This window comes from Myodes glareolus, chromosome 7 (assembly GCF_982192425.1).
Source record: "Myodes glareolus chromosome 7, mMyoGla1.1, whole genome shotgun sequence".
NCBI lineage: Eukaryota > Metazoa > Chordata > Mammalia > Rodentia > Cricetidae > Myodes > Myodes glareolus.
Genome location: NC_142032.1, coordinates 101,051,842 through 101,068,274, shown reverse-complemented (window position 1 = coordinate 101,068,274; position 16,433 = coordinate 101,051,842). Strand labels below are relative to the sequence as shown.

Here is a 16,433-nt window from a genome sequence, read left to right as displayed (position 1 = left end):
AAAGATTTTGAAATCTTTTATGATATGGTTGAGAATAGGTTGTTTGGTTCACCTTTAAAAATGTTGATATGATGTGAAAAGATTTGTGGGAACATGAGAAAGCTATTAAAATACCCAACACAGTGGAATATGCAAATACTATTTACCATAAAATTTTGGTATTCATAGAGATGTGGAATTTAACAAATAATGGACTGTCAAGTTAGCTCAGTAACTACAGAAGCCTGTCTCACAAGCTGTTTGATCCTGGGATCTAATGAGTGGGAGAAAACAGTTCCAAAAAGTTGTCTTCTAACTTCCACCCATGCTCTGTCAAGTGTACCTTCTTCTGCCTCCCACATAAATAATTGTAATTTTTCTAAAAAAATTGTTCATATGATTATACAGTTATATGTAATGGCAAGTTTTAAAATTAATATGACTTACATTGCAAACAAAAAATATTTTATAGGTGTACCCTAAAACCAAAAACCATAGAAAAGTGCCTCTGAAGGGTTTGTTCATGAAATATGTAATTAACTACTGAATTAATGAATCAATGGATTTTAAAGGACAGCAGTCAATTAGAAAGTGACCTTTAGGGAAGTTGGTTTTAGACTGCCGTTTTTATGACATCTCTCCTACATAGTTCCTTTAATATCCCTGAAGAAGAGACATAAGCCTCCCTCTTTCCATTCTAAATGGGTCTAGGTAAGTAGACAGAAGAGGACACACAGGAAGGAAGAAATGAAAGCCACTCCAGTTGGAGTCATCTTTAAGGGACAGAATTTTAAGTACTTCAACTCTGACTCCATTTTCTCTTCTTGTTCTCCACAGTTTTGTGTATTCCTGACTGAACTTGGGAACTCTGTGGTTCTGTGAAACAAAAAGCTTATATGTTAATGGAAATTTTGCCATGGGTATTGGACAGTTGCTTTTATCTCTTACCTACTTCTCCTTTGTTGTAGAAAAGAGTAAAATTTACTCTTTGAATGAATGGACACTTTTTTTTGACATTTTAGTGTATGTTTAATTGATTTTCATCTACTGAAAATGTGAAGGGAAAATCAACATTTATCTGTAGTTAAAGAAGAGATTAAAACGGAGACAAAAATTTTCATATAGATGGTTTTCTTGAAATTTTATCTTCTATACTATTATTTTAAAATATATTTAATATTTTTATTTGAAGTTATAGATTTTATTTATCCAGGTCAATACTTTTGAGAAGTAAAACTGTTACCTAGTTAAAACTGGGCAGCTTTTAAAATAACATCATAAAATTATTTTTTCTTATTAAAATTTCCTGGATTATTCCTAAATTTCTTCACCTTTTCTCCTTCTTCCCAGATGTCTTTTTTAATTGATAATAGCTTTTGTTCTCAGACAATACCTTCTAACCTCAGTTTCCCCTCCTACTCTTCCAGTTCCAACCCCTAACTCTCTATCTCCCCATCCCCTAACTATACCCCTGTCCCTGTCTCTTCTCTCTTCTAGATTCACTCCCCTCTGTCTCTCTTTAAAAAAGAACAGGTCTCCAAGAACAACCAAGCATGACAAAGCAAAATACAATAAAGACAAGGCAACAGCCCTCACACTGATACTGGCCAAGGCAACCCAGCAGGAAGAAGAGCCCCAGGAGCATACAAAAGAGTCAGAGGCACTCCTACTCCCACTGTTAGGAGTTCCACAAAACACCAAGCTTACAACCATGGCATATACCTGGTGTGGACCCATACAAGCTCAGTGCTTGCTGCTTCAGTCTCTGTGAGCCTATAAGTGCACTGCTTAGTTGATTCAGTGCTGTTTCTTTCTTTCTTAAGTTCTGTTCATTTATTATTTAATTAAAAGAGTAGAAGGTCAAGATCAATTAAACGACATATATTTTTATATAAAAATCAAAATTTCTGGGCGGTGGTGGTACATGCCTTTAAGCCCAGCACTCAGAAGGCAGAGGCAAACAGATCTCTGTGAATTCAAAGCCAGCCTGGTCTACAAGAACTAGTTCCAGGACAGCTGTGTCTGTTGCACAGAGAAACATGTTTCAAAAAAGCAAAAAAACAAAAACATAACCAAATAAAAATTCAAAATAAACAAAAATAGTACATATGTACCCTAAAATAATTAAATTACTGTATTAATTATTATAGGTGTATATATTCTGATGCATTTAAATATATTTATATAAAATTTAATGAATACTCACAACATGCTTTTGGAATGTGAATTCAGGTCTATGATGAAGTAATTTTTGTCTATATTTTAGAATGTAAATAACTTAAGCTGTGTAAAAAGAACTTGATTAATTCATTAAAGAGAAGAGTCAAACAATAGGTCAAAAATGAAATAGTCAACAGAGTTACATTTCAGCATTGGTTGAATAAATTGGAAAAATGATTGTATCTCAAAACACAAATATGTGTTCACACACACACACACACCTGTGTGTATGATTGTGTGTATGTGTGTGTGTGTGAGAGAGAGAGAGAGACAGAGACAGAGACAGAGACAAAGAGATAGAGACAGAGAATAGAAGTACTGGGTACTCTGCTATCCAGGGTAACTTTTTCTGTTTTTTTTTCTATTGTATGTGTAGCCATGAACATACATGTTCATGCACTATACACAAGTATACACATAGAGAATATTGAGGATGGTATTATCTATCCTGCTTCATACTCTCCACCAAATTCCTTTGAGACAAGGTCTCTCTCAGAACCTGAAGATGCCCTGTAGCCAGTAAGTCCCACTTACCTGCCTTCTCTCTGCCAACATGCTGAGGTTACTGAAGCCTGTCACTGTGCTTTGCTTTTTGCATGGATCTGGGTATTTGTGATGAGGTCCTTATGTGAGCACAGCAACTGCTCTTGCCCACTGAGCCATTACTCCAGCCCATGCTAGTTTGTTACCTGTTCAGACTTTGAAGCAATTCTTTTAAAAAGTGCTTCTACTTGTGTTTGCTGTCTCATCGTTCTCATCCTAAGGTCTTGGCTCTAGCTGGTTTGGGAATGGGCTGAACAGCAAATGTACTATTCATTTTCATTGCCGTCTTAACTGGCTCGTTTCTACATGGAGATTAGTAATAAAAAGGATTGTCTATCTTCAAGGTAGTCTTCAGGAGAACATTTGTTTCTTGGTATAACTGTTAAGTTATACCAACTTCCTAATTCAAATTCCTGAATTTGATGTCTAACTTTTGCTTTTTTTCTAGGTTTCCATGTCGAAGAAACTCTTTGCACAGTGATTCTCACAGTATCCCATGTCTGAATTCAATACCACATTTCAACCTTCTCTCTTCATTCTAACTGGTCTCAGAGGGCTGGTGGGTGCCCGTCTGTGGCTAGGACCACTTCTAAGCCTGATGTATGTAACCACAATGGCAGGAAACTGTACTGTAATTTACTTAGTGAGGACAGAACGGAGTCTGCAGGAGCCCCAGTACCATTTTTTGTCTATGTTGGCCGGAGCTGACATTGTCTTGTCTGTTTCCACACTTTTCTCAGTGTTAAAAGTCTTTATCTTTGACCTCTATGAAATTGCATTTGATAGTTGCCTTGCTCAGTTGTTTTTCATCCATACATCCTCCTCCATGGGCTCAGGAATCCTGTTGGCTATGGCTTTTGACCGCTTTGTGGCCATCAGTCACCCCTTGCAATACACCACAATACTTACCAACTCACGAGTCACCAAGATGGGACTGGCAGCCTTTCTGAGGGGTGTAGCACTTATGACTCCCTTACCTATTCTGCTCAAGAGGCTCCCATTTTGCAAGGGGCAGATGTTGTCTTATTCCTATTGTATCCACCCAAATGTCATGAAACTAGCTTGTGGCCAAGTCAAAATCAATATTTTCTATGGACTTGTTCTGGTTATATTTTCCTTTGGGGTAGACTTTCTGCTCATAGCCATTTCTTATGCTCTGATATTCCATGCAGTCATGGGGATTGCTTCCAGAGAAGGTCAGATGAAGGCACTCAACACGTGTTTGTCTCATATATTTATTGTCTTTATTTACTATGGCCCTTTGCTGGCAATAACAGTAATGCATCGAATCAGTCACAAGAGTTCTCCAATAGCACATGCAGTCCTGGGAAATATCTACCTCTTTATGCCCCCGATGCTTAACCCAATTGTATATAGCCTGAAGACCAAGCAGATACGTTCTGCACTAAGAAAGTCTTGGAAGATTCAGATAAGATGACCAATTTGAAAAGTTAATGTAGATAGTTTCAGTGAAGGAATGTACAGTTCTCAATTTCACAGATAACATGCTGTTTATTTTGTTGTATTTTTACATCCAAAATGTGTATATAGATACAAAAGTGAGATATAGCTTTTATGAATAAGTATGTTGTATTTAAATACTCAAAAATATATTTTCTCCTATATTTTGTAGGGTGTGATTTTATAGACTTCATAAACTAACCAGTAAAAAAAGAATGTTTCTTTGATGGATATTTTATGTTAGCATCTATCCATGGATAAGATCACTTTATTTTTATAGTTGCAAAATGAGTTATAATTAAAGAACTTTAAAAATCAAAACCATTAAATATTCGATCCTATTATTTTGCTATCTGCTTTGTTCTCTTTCCTCGTGTATTTGCTAAAATATCTCCCTTTTTTCTTGTACTATCTCCATGACAACAAAGGTTCACATGCATTTCCTAGACCTTTTTGAATTCCCCTCCTCTGGAGTGTGTAGGTCATAGCAGTCAATTAGAAAAATATTTTGTTTCTATTTCCCAAAACACACTCTCACTTACATCCTTTAGAAGAAAAAAAAAATGTTCTGCTTTTCTGTAGATCACACCATTGCTAACCAGTTTTGTATCTTTGATATACTTCATAGTTACAGAACACCTGTATAATCATTTTGAGAGGCTTGCTTCTGATCTTCAGATGGGTGTTCACCCATGAATATATTATTTGTAACTATAGTCTTCAAATCCATGAAAACCAAAGTGAAATTCATGAACTTCTTCAAATGCATCTTCCTCTCAAATCCCCAAATTCCCTCTGTATACAGTGACTCTATTTTTATGTTTCCAGAGTGATCTCTTCATATCTCTTAAATTTCTTCTTCATTGATTTCATTCACTCATATCTCCTGAATTTATCTTAAATGCTTTCACTTTTCTACATCTCAACATCAACTCCACTAATTTAAGCATTCTAGATGCTTCTTTTTATGTAATATGGAGTTGAATTCCAAATATCTAACCTTACTTGGAGTTTAAACTGACATTTACAGTGTTCTTAAAAGTGTTTTTAAACAAACCTGATTGTGCCAAATCTTTATTTCCAAATTAGTAACACAATGCCTGTTTGTTTGGACAAGTTTAAACTACTGTGTATGTGATTTCTACTCTAATCTTGCCAAATAATCTTAGGTTCTCAGAACAGTACTAGAATTCAAGACATTTTTTTTGCCTGCTTCTATTTACGACTGGTAGTATAAGTTTTTTCCTTAATAAAGTACCTAATTGCTATTTAAGATTGAACTAATGGTAGTTAGACTTCTGTAACTGCCAAGAGTTCAATCAAAATTCCAATGATTAGAATTTCATTGTTTGCCCAGTGGCCCCTAAATAGGAATAGTCATATAAGATTTAGCTCTTAACTATTTGTGCCTGATGCTCTCTCAGTAGATAATATCAGAATTTAATTAAATCAAAGGACACTCAACTAATGTTCACTGGAAAAGTACCCACTTTTTATTGGGAAACATATATCAGATATCAGAATTTTAATGCCTCATTAAATGATGCTCTAAGTATTGGAGAAACTAGTTTGGTTGGGTTTTCCTTATATTCTCTGATCATGAGCATGGTGTGTGAGAGAAAATAAAAAGGAGAAGAATATTTACAAAAAAAACCATCTATATGAGATGTTAAATACAAAACTCTAACAATAGCCACTGGATAATTTCAAGTTATGTACATGGAGTTATTTCTTAAAATATCATCAGAATAACTATGTTGCAAGAGTGCTATCAGAATGAGAGCATTGTCCATCTGGAGCAAAGTACTACAATGGCTTGGAATAGCAATCTTAGTAGATTCAGCATACAAAGCAAAGCTGATGTACATTCGGGGTCCACTCTTTTACTGACCCTTGTCATGCTTCCCCAGAATAACTTCTATTATTATACTCTACTTCCTCCAAGTATAATATTCTGTCCTACTCCCACATCTCCGAATGTGCTGCTGTCTTTCATTCTTTACAATGATAACTCAAATTTAGAAGAACAATTTTATTTGCAATGTTTTATATTAAGTTTAAAAAATACATTAAAAATCAAAAACTGACACTTCTCCCATTACATTAGCTAAGCTTGCTTTTGTTTTCAAACAATGAATAGCATTTACTTAGTTTTCATACTCCTTCAAATTTTGTATATCCATGTGTTTCTTTGAAAGAAGTAACTAAACAAAATGTGTACATATCCCATACTGAATCTCAACATTTACTCTCATTTCACAAAGTAGTAGATCAATATTTCTTTTTCAATGTTAGTCAAATTACCACCCTCTTCTTGGAAGTCAATAACATCTCAGTTCTTACAATATTATACCTTGAAATAAAAGCATGTTCCTGAGAAGCAGACAGATGACAGGGCAGAGAAGTGGGGCGTCTCTTTCTCTACGGCCATGTGTGACTATTTGAGCAAGTTTCTTCTGTTTTTGAATACTTTACACACTGCATTTCTTATCTGCTTGGTTTTTAAGCTGTATACCAAGGGATTCAGAACAGGAGTCAAGAAGAGGAAGAGATTGGCCATGGTGACATGGAGCAGTGGGGATGTAAAGGTACCAAACCTGTGAATTAAGGCCAGGACAATGAGTGGCACATAAAATATAAAGACGGTGAAGATGTGGGAGACACAGGTGTTGAGCGCCTTTAGTTGACCGTCACCCGAGGCAATACCCAACACTGTTTTTAAAATCAAGACATAAGAGATGACAATTAATACAGAATCAGCTGCAAAGGAACAGATTGACTAGAGACAATCCATAGATGATATTGACCCTGACAGGACCGCAGGCCAGCTTCATGATATCAGGATGGTAGCAGTAGCAATGGGATAGGATGACACCCTTACAAAATGGCAACCTTTTGAGCAGAATGGGCAAGGGTATCATTAACATCACACCCCTAACAACAGCTGCAAGTCCCATTCTGATAATCCGAGGGGTTGTTAAAACCACAGTATAGTGTAATGGATTACGAATAGCAAAGAAACGGTCAAAAGCCATGGCCAGTAGGATGACTGACTCCATGGAAGAGAAGGTATGAATGAAGAACATCTGTGTCAAGCAAGAGTGGAACTCAATTTCTCTGTGATCCAGGAGGAAGACGTTCAATACTGTAGGCAGAGTTGATACAGACAGACACATGTCTGTAGCTGCCAGCATAGATAGGAAGATGTACTGAGGCTCATGCAGGATGGAGGTGGCTTTGATAACAAAGAGGATGGTGCAGTTTCCAAGAAGGGCAATTAGGTACATGACACATAGGGGGATAGAGAACCATATCTGCACATCTTCTAGTCCAGGGATGCCTGTAAGAAGAAGGGTAGTGGGTTGGAACCAGCTACTGTTTGTATTCTCCATGATGATATCCCTAATCCAGCCTATGTCAGCTTCCAAAGGTTTTTACTGTAAAGACAAAATTGGGAGATTTTAAGATAAGACATAATTCATATTGTTCTTTTGAGTCAACACTAGTTCTGACATATTTATATGAAGAAAGCCAGGTTTCCAAACCTATTTAAAGAACTGTCTGCAGCTTGGAAAAATGATAACTGCTATTACATGTAGGAAGTAATATGATTCCCTTAACTTAGCACACTCAATCTAATGACAATGATTAAGTATAAATGAAAATTAAGGGCATAATTTATTGTGTCTCTCAACAGTAATATCAAAGAAGTCTCAAAATCACAATTTGATGTTATGTATTTATGTTTCTGTCTACTTCATTTACACTAAACTTATCAGAGCTCTCAAAATAATTCTTTTACCTTCCCACATATCAGCATCCTACTTGGCAACACTCCAGTCTATAGTAACATGAACACTTTTTCTGATATTTCTTCTGAATAAATAAAATGCAGGGTTAATTTAATAACTATCATAATATATTGGTCATTGACCAATTTCATTTACTGACTCTCATTCTTCCAGTGACCTTCTATGACATTTGATATTTTCTTCTAGAATGATAGGCCTATTCTTTCAGAAGAGGATGTTGATCAAAATAAGAAGTGATAAAATAACTAAAACAGTGACTGTTAGCTTCCTCAGCCAGGGATAGAACAGGATTAGACACCAACAAATAGTTTCTTAGAAGAAATGAAAATATCTATTTGCCAAAATACAAATAATGTATTAGTGAACAAATAATAATACTTTATTAAATATTTGGTAAACATTTCAAATAAGCACCATTGAAGGAAAAGGGGTTATTTTATATCTTTAATTTTAAAGATGTAGAAACAGGATAGAAAAGAAGTGAATTTACATAAGTGCTTTTTATAAAATGATACTAAAAATAAAAATGATTAAATATTTTTATATATGTAAATATTTATATAGCTCAAATGCTTATATATTTCATTGACCCAAGAATAATTGAAATAGAAAGAAATAAGGTATTCTTTCTCAGGGTAAAGATCATAGGAAAGAGACGTGGATAACTGGGAGATGGCTTGGCCAGTGAAGTGTTTTCTGTGAGAGTGTGTGTATATATATACTGTATATATATGTATAGATATGGGATATATGGGAGATATATATGAGATATATGTATATATACGTGTGTGTGTGTGTGTGTGTGTGTGTGTGTGTGTGTGTGTATCCCATCAACCTTGAAAAGAAAGCGGGATATACAGAGTGTGGGAATGCCAAGTGCTAAGATGAAGATAGACCCCTGGCAAATCTCATTGACCAATCAGTTTAGTGACTAATAGTTTTCTAGGTTCAGTGGGAATAAAGAGGTGAGAGTAAATAAGAAACTAAACATCAACTGTCTCCAAAAGTAGGCACACATGTACACACATAGAGACTCATTACATTCTTGCATCACAGAGAGAGACAGAGAGAGAGGGGCACTGAGTGGCAGAGGCAGAGAGACAGAGATAGACAGATGCAAAAACAAATACACAAAGACTAGGACAAGAAATTGCATTTTCCCTTAGCAAGATCAGAATTCTGAATGTTTTTCATATATGTAAATATAAAAACATCACAGATGTTATTTTTTAAAAGTGAAACTATGTCTTTGAAGAGAGGTTCATCAGGAATAATGATATGTATCTACTGTATGTTGACCTCTGCTACATTGACCTGCATCTGATGGCACCCTTACCATTTTTATGGGTAATGAGGTTTATAAAGCCTGTCTGTTCTTATGATACAGCTACAAGGAACATATAGCCCCAAAGAATAAGGCTCTCTGAGGACCTAAGACACTAAGAACAAGATTATCTTAATGCAACATTCTCATTAGTTTACTTAAAATGCCAGATTAATTGAAATAAGTATTTTTAAAGGCATAGTGCATACTGTACAAGAACATCCAATCCCATGACAAATCAATCATGCTCAGCCATTCATGTCACCGAGTCTCACCACACTAAAACAAGGTACTTTCTTACAAACCACACAACACTGCTATTTTCCATCAATACAAATGCATATAACTCCATACCTCCAGGCTCCTATCCAAACGTGTACTGTTAGTCTCTCTGTTTGTTTTAATTTTCTTCCTAAACATGTTGGAATTCACTATCTATATTTCCCTTTCTTTTCTATGCTTAGCCCTGACCAGATCTCAGTCACTAGACGCTAAGATCACCATCTACACCCTTGCAATGTTTTGTGTAAAACTCACCAAATTCTTAATCTATATCCTAGTCTGTTTCATCTGTTTCATTCATTTCAACTGATCTGATTAGTTTAGTTATCTTGGAGTCTTGGATGCTTTAATCTACTAGACACAGCTTACTCATTCTTACAGTAGATGTTTTGACGGCCATTGATTATGTGCTCATAAACTGTGTTTTAGCTCCACTGACAGTAATTAAATCAATTCATTAATGCTTAGTTTCCATGCAGCCTTCTACTGCATAGAATATTAGTAGAATATTTATAGATATTTTGGATCATGAGAATTGCTCTGGCCATTAAATTCCCACCAAATGTCAAGTGTTGCCCCTAAAGCTACCACTAGCACAATTGATTTAATGTCTTCTTCTCAATGTTACCTAGAAAAATTTTTCTTCCCTGATAGACTTTTAGTGTCATTAATGTTGAGATTCTAAATTCCTCATAGTTTTTGAAGACAGCTATGTTTTGTTTATGCATACAAGTGGCATAATGAATACTGCTTAAATAAATACATAAATTGAAAATGTGTACATTCCTATTGTACCCAGCAGAGACATAAATTCACCAGTAACACAAAACCTTTTTTAAGTTCTAGTGTGTAAAATGTTTTGGGGGAATTATAAGCTGGTAGGGGGCATTAAAACTGAAGAGAAAGTTCCAGAAAACTAAAATAAGGAGTAGGTGGTTGTCATCTGAAAGGTAACATTTTAGAGCTGTAGACTTACTCAGCGTCTGACTTCCTGGTTGATGTGCCCTGGTTTCCATGTTTCTTTATGATGAATTTCCCATACTAGCCAAAACATTATTCTTCAGTTTCTACTTGAAGATTCAGAAGTTGTTACAACTTTCCAATTGTTATTACTCACTTCCAGCCTTCCTCAAAACCTTTTGTAACATCTCCTTCCTCTAGATTTCTTTCAAGTTCCCAATCAAGAACTTAATCTGCCATTTCTCTTTTATGACATCTCATCAATTGAACCATTAACTACTGCGATGTTTTTCTCAGTTCTTCTATTAGTTGTCTCTGTTTACACCATTGCAAAGCTCTATTTCCTCTCTTTCACTAAGGATTCCAAGTTTCATTCTAAAATGGAACAAAACTTCAGTTAGGAAAATCCTGAAGAAAAGGCTTCATTTCTACTGTACCAATAAACACACCGTGGGATCATCATGCCATAAAACCGAGCTCTCTGATTAACAATGCATCTTTCTCTTCTCTTTCCGGCTTACCCACCTAGGGATGGGTAGAGTATATATGAATTCTTAAGGACATGCTCAAAACCTCTACTAGGGAGAGCTACTTGGCAAGAGAGTTATTTACTACAATACATGAAGAAACAGACAGAAGGTTCCAGAGGGAGGCTATCAAAATATTCCCATGGGAGCGTGTCTTCAGCATGGCACACATGAGATGACACGTAATAAATTACTTGGAACTGAGGCCTTTCTAACTTTTCTCAGTATCTCAGAGTCTTTCCAATCTGTCACATAATCAGTGAAGAAACTCTTGTCTATTGCTAACATGCCACAAGCTTTACATTATAGTTGATGAATTTCTCACAAGTGATATTTTGGTGTCTAATCTTACTTTGAATAATCTTTCAATGTAACTTTTCATTTTCTTTCTGAGAAAATAGAGGTTACAATCCCTATATTCATCAGTACCTATTCTTTCACAACATTGTGATATTTTTTGTAGATTTATATCCATTTAAACTGAGCTAATGGTCTCATTATAAGTGTTGTTTTTCTCTTTTTATTCTTCCCATTAAAATATTACCTGTCTTTTCCACCAATTCATATCTATCTATCTATCTGTCTATCTATCTATCTATCTATCTATGCAACTAACTCCAAAATATTGGTATATAGATGTACATCTCTTATGGTTCTAGGTTTTTATTCTTTTTTCAAAGTTGTATTCTTTACTTCCTAATAACAATAAACTATGAATATAAAAGGTTATAATAAGTACAACTCAGTCACAAAACCTTCTACTGACAATCTGTTCTGTCTGCCAGATGTGTTGGGGCAATAGAGGTGCAGAACTTGTGAAGAGTAGCCAAAGTCTGGCTTAATTTGAGACCTACGCCACCAGATGGAACCCAGGTCTAATACTGCCTAGATTGTCAGATACCAGAGACTGGATAGCCCAAAGTCCTAGGGGAAAATCAAAAAAACTGTGGAAAAAAAGTTGATATAGATAAGTGCCTTGTGCAGTAATCATCAGAAAGACTTTCTCTGGCAGTAGTGGGAAACAGGCATTATACGGAAAGAGAGACAATCTAAACTGAGTATGTCCATTGAGTACCTTCTCTCAGAAATCCATGATCATCATTTAAGAGGGGGTAGAAAGATTGTAGAAATCAGAGGGAGTGGAGGACACAAGGAGAACATGGCCCACCAAATCAACTAAAAAAGGCTCACAGGGGCATAGAGCTACTGAAGTGGCAAGCATGGGGCCTGGATGGGTCTGTAGCACAAGGACTTCTGCATATATGTTATTGTCGTTAGCTTGGTGGTATTGTGGGATTCTGAACCATGGGAGCAGACATATCTCTGACTCTTTTGCATACAGCTAGGTCTCTGTTCTTCCTGTTAGGTTGGCTTGTGCAGCCTCAATTTGAGGGCTTTTACCTTGTCTTGTCATATCTTATTTTGTTGTGTTTGGCTGTAGTATCTGGGAGGCCTGCTCTTTTCTGAAGGGATAGAGATGGGGAGTGGATTTGGAGGAAAGAGGAAGGCAGATTGTAGTGGGGTTGTATAGGAATCTATTTTCAATTAAAAATTTTAAATTAAAACATACACTTGAACAAAGAGTAGTGAATGGATGGAATACTTTATATTTGCACAAAAATAAAGGGGTTTCATTTATCTTCTTACCTAATAAACTTTAAAAGAATTATGAGACAATCATCTGTCAAAAATAAAGAAAACAACAAATTCTTTTAATTGATGCTGATGTGGCTGTTAAAAATGAACTAGCTAATCCATCACTGATACTCACCACTGTCCAGAGAATCTTCTTCCTTAACCTTCACATTTACAAGGAAAGGAGGCAGAAGATCAAAGCAAAAGCTTCACTTGTGCAGTGTGGAAACCAAGCCAGTTGTATGGACTTTGTGTTGAAAGTACTTGTCAGTTCATGAGCACAAACAAAACTCCTCCCACAAGAAGATACTACCAATTTTTGTACACTGTTTCAATGTATTCAAGGTATAAAAACTAAACATTTATTTGTTCATTTTCAAAACATCTGCTGCCATAATTTTGTAGAAATCTGAAACTTGCATTTGGAAAACATGTATTAATGAAGTTATTGCACTGAATATGTTTTCTGAAAATGTGAAGTTGATTTTAATATCAAATAATTTGTGGCATCAGGCAAATAGCCAGTTTACAAAATATAAATTTACATTTTAGGAGCAAATAGGGTCTAGTGAAAAAATCTTGGTTCATTTTCCTTTGTATTATGTTGCAATTATATAAGATGGATCTATTCTTAAAAGAAGTCAATCTATCTTAGTTGCTTACAGCTTTCATGTTCTTTAAAAGACTGGCAATTTTAATTAAAAATCTCAGCCACTGCTCCGTATTATCACCAACTGTAAGAATCTGTGGATAAGCTTGCACATATTCAGGCATCATTATCTCTTCCCTGTCAAATCATCATCCTTACTTTTAATCTCTGCTTGTATTTCAGTTGCCTGTTTCAGTGACTATTGAGTCTTGTCCTTTTAGCATAAGGAAAACCTATTGATAATACTAATCTATTTAACCCTATACAATTTAATAGTATTTCATAAACATGAAATGACACACCTGACACATTAATACTTTAGTGTGGTTCTATTATTGTATTAAAGGACAATTTCCAATCATATTTGTTATTCTCAATTTTTTTTTACTGTCAACTGTGTCACCTTGTCCAAACAATGTTATTTGGCACACAGTTCCACATTTACTTTAAAGTTAGGGAAGAATCATTTGTACTGATGAATTATTTTGCTCATGTTTGAGCTCTGATGTCAGCAATTAACCAATAGAAAAATAATACTAAAAAGGATATATATGGACTTAAATAATGGTATATGAAAGTGTGTTATAACTGGTAAGTGCTATAGATATGAGAATTGATTTTAAAGTAATTTTTCTACATATATGTCTCATCTTATATATGACAGTATTAACAGTCTCTGTAGGTGAAACTGTTCTGTAGAAAAATATTTGACTAACATACACAAGAAACTGGTTTTGCCTCAACATCACGCCATATGGCCAGGATGGGCAGAACTCAGCTAAATGCACCAACCAGGAGGCGCCAGGCAATTGGGCACTTGGCTCTCTCTGCCTCTCTCCAATTTTAAAACGGTGAAAGCACCATCAGTGGTAGCTCTGGGACAGCCAGTAAGGAGCTGCAGTCAGCAGTCCAATCCCAAGAATGAGCGTGCAGCACATAAACCCTTTTTATTTGAATTACAGCCAAGCAGAGCACTGCGCAGCCTAAAAACATCTCTCTGTCTGGTGGCGGGAATCCACCACGCTCTCTCGCCTGCCCAAGCCTAGTAGACCTGATCCTGCTGTCTGCCCAAAGCAGGAAGAGCCGAGCTACGGACATGGTCTCAGCTACTTTCCTCTTGACCCCAGAGGACACACAAACACCCTACAAATGCCATTGAAATGCTTCATAGCTGGAATTCGCACTGGCAAAATGGCCCAGGAAGCAGCGTTTTAAAACCTTAAATCTGTGCAGCTTTTTTCCTGCTATGGCTGAATAAGAAAAATCTCTCTCAAAGGAGCAAGCAAACAGCAAAAATCTGTGTTAAGCTGTATTTTTGTGTTTAAAATTAAGCTCTTAAATGTTTTTAATTGGATTTAATCCATCATGTTGGCACTAATTGTTGCAAGGGAGAGGGTCACTTGTTTGTCCTGGCTGTCCGGCTAGCTTATACCCGAAATAACCATTCAGAAACTGTATTAATTAAAACACTGTTTAGTCATTACCTCTAACTTCTTATTGGATAACTCTTACATATTAATTTAACCCATCTCCGTTAATCTGTGTATCGCTATGTGGCAGAGGCTTACCAGAAATTCTAACCAGCATCCATCTCAGGCAGAGGATTCATGGCTTCTCTCTGACTCTGCTTTTTAGCTCCCAGCATTCAGTTCTGTCTTCTCCACCTACCTAAGTTCCACCCTATCAACTAGGCCAAGGAAGTTTCTTTATTAATTAACCAATGAAAGTAACACACAATCAGAAGGACATCGTACACCAAGGAATCATGGCACAGACCAGGGTCATGGTGACCCGAGTAGACAAGGAAACCCACATGTGGGTCTGGGAATGTCTGCCTTGGGCTCCAAAGAGAAAACACAAGCTGCCTTGTACCTTATGACAGCAGCCAGATGGGTACTATTAGAGTGAGCAAAGGTATGGGATAATATGGTATAGGAGAAAGAGAGAGAGAAAGAGAGACAGAGACAGAAAGAAAGGCAGAGAGAGAGAGAGAGAGAGAGAGAGAGAGAGAGAGAGAATAGAATGTTTCAAGTTCTGTGGACAGAGGCATGTCTGAAGAGAAGAGAGGAAGGGAGTGGGCTGATATGGTGAGGAAGCTGATCCCTTGACCAGCACAACACACAGGAAAGTAATCCCTATACTTTGTCTAGGCAGCACAGCCAAGAAGGTTCTGTTTGAGAGCACAGGTTAGCCAACCTTGAGGACAGGAACTTGGGGCAGGTGGGAGAGCTGGCCTGTGTTCATAAGAAAGGTCCTGCACCGTTTGAGTAGAGGTGTGGATAAGTCAGCCTGAAGTCATGAGCATGGGAGAGCTCTTCCCATTTTACATCTGTCCTATGGTGGCATGGGCAGGGAAGAGTTGCCTCCCCATAATGCCTGAGGCAGGTGAGAGTGCTAGCTTTGTAGTCACAAGAGCAAGGGAGCTAACCATGACCCCCTTCAGCTACAACACTTAGAAGAGTAGGCCCTATACTTCACCAGGGCAGCCAACCCCACTGGCACAGGTACGGGAGAGCCAGTCCTGAGATTGTGAGCGTGGGAGAACTATCTCTGTTACCCATCTATCTTAGGCAACAAAGGGTGGAGAAGAGAGGCTGCCCCCTGCCCATCCACTCCAGAAGCAGGTGGGAGAGCTGTCCCTGTGGTCATAGAAATAGGAGAGCTGTCCCTGACCCTACCAACTGTAACATTCTGGAAAGCAGGCCCTGAACCTAACCTAATAAAACCAACCCAGTTGGTGAAAGTGTGGATGAGCCAGCCCCAAATAGTGAGTGCCGGAGACCTAGCCCCACCTCTCATATTGCAGCATGGACTAGAGATTTCCTGCTCGCCATAATGCTGAGGTAGGCGAGAGAGCTGGCCCTGTGGTCAAAAGGGTAGGAGAGCTATCCCTGACTGCCACCAGCTGCAGCACTTGGGAGAGCAGGCCCTGCTCCTAGCCAGGGCAGCACAGAAGAGGCAGCCCTGTTGGTGGAGCTGTGCATGAGCCAGTCCTGAAGTAGTGAATAAGGGTGAGCTGTCTCCATTACTCATCTGTCTTG

General features: G+C 37.1%; 1 protein-coding gene and 1 pseudogene across 1 annotated transcript; one reads left to right on the top strand and one right to left on the bottom strand.

The window, feature by feature from the left end:
* The first annotated feature begins 3,238 nt into the window (after positions 1 to 3,238).
* LOC125397202 (olfactory receptor 51E1-like) lies at positions 3,239 to 4,180 on the top strand. The gene has a single exon (XM_048429452.1). The coding sequence runs from the start codon at positions 3,239 to 3,241 to the stop codon at positions 4,178 to 4,180; it is 942 nt and encodes a 313-aa protein (XP_048285409.1).
* A 2,460-nt stretch (positions 4,181 to 6,640) lies between these two features.
* LOC125397366 (olfactory receptor 51A4-like) lies at positions 6,641 to 7,595 on the bottom strand (annotated as a pseudogene).
* Between the last annotated feature and the right edge of the window lie 8,838 nt (positions 7,596 to 16,433).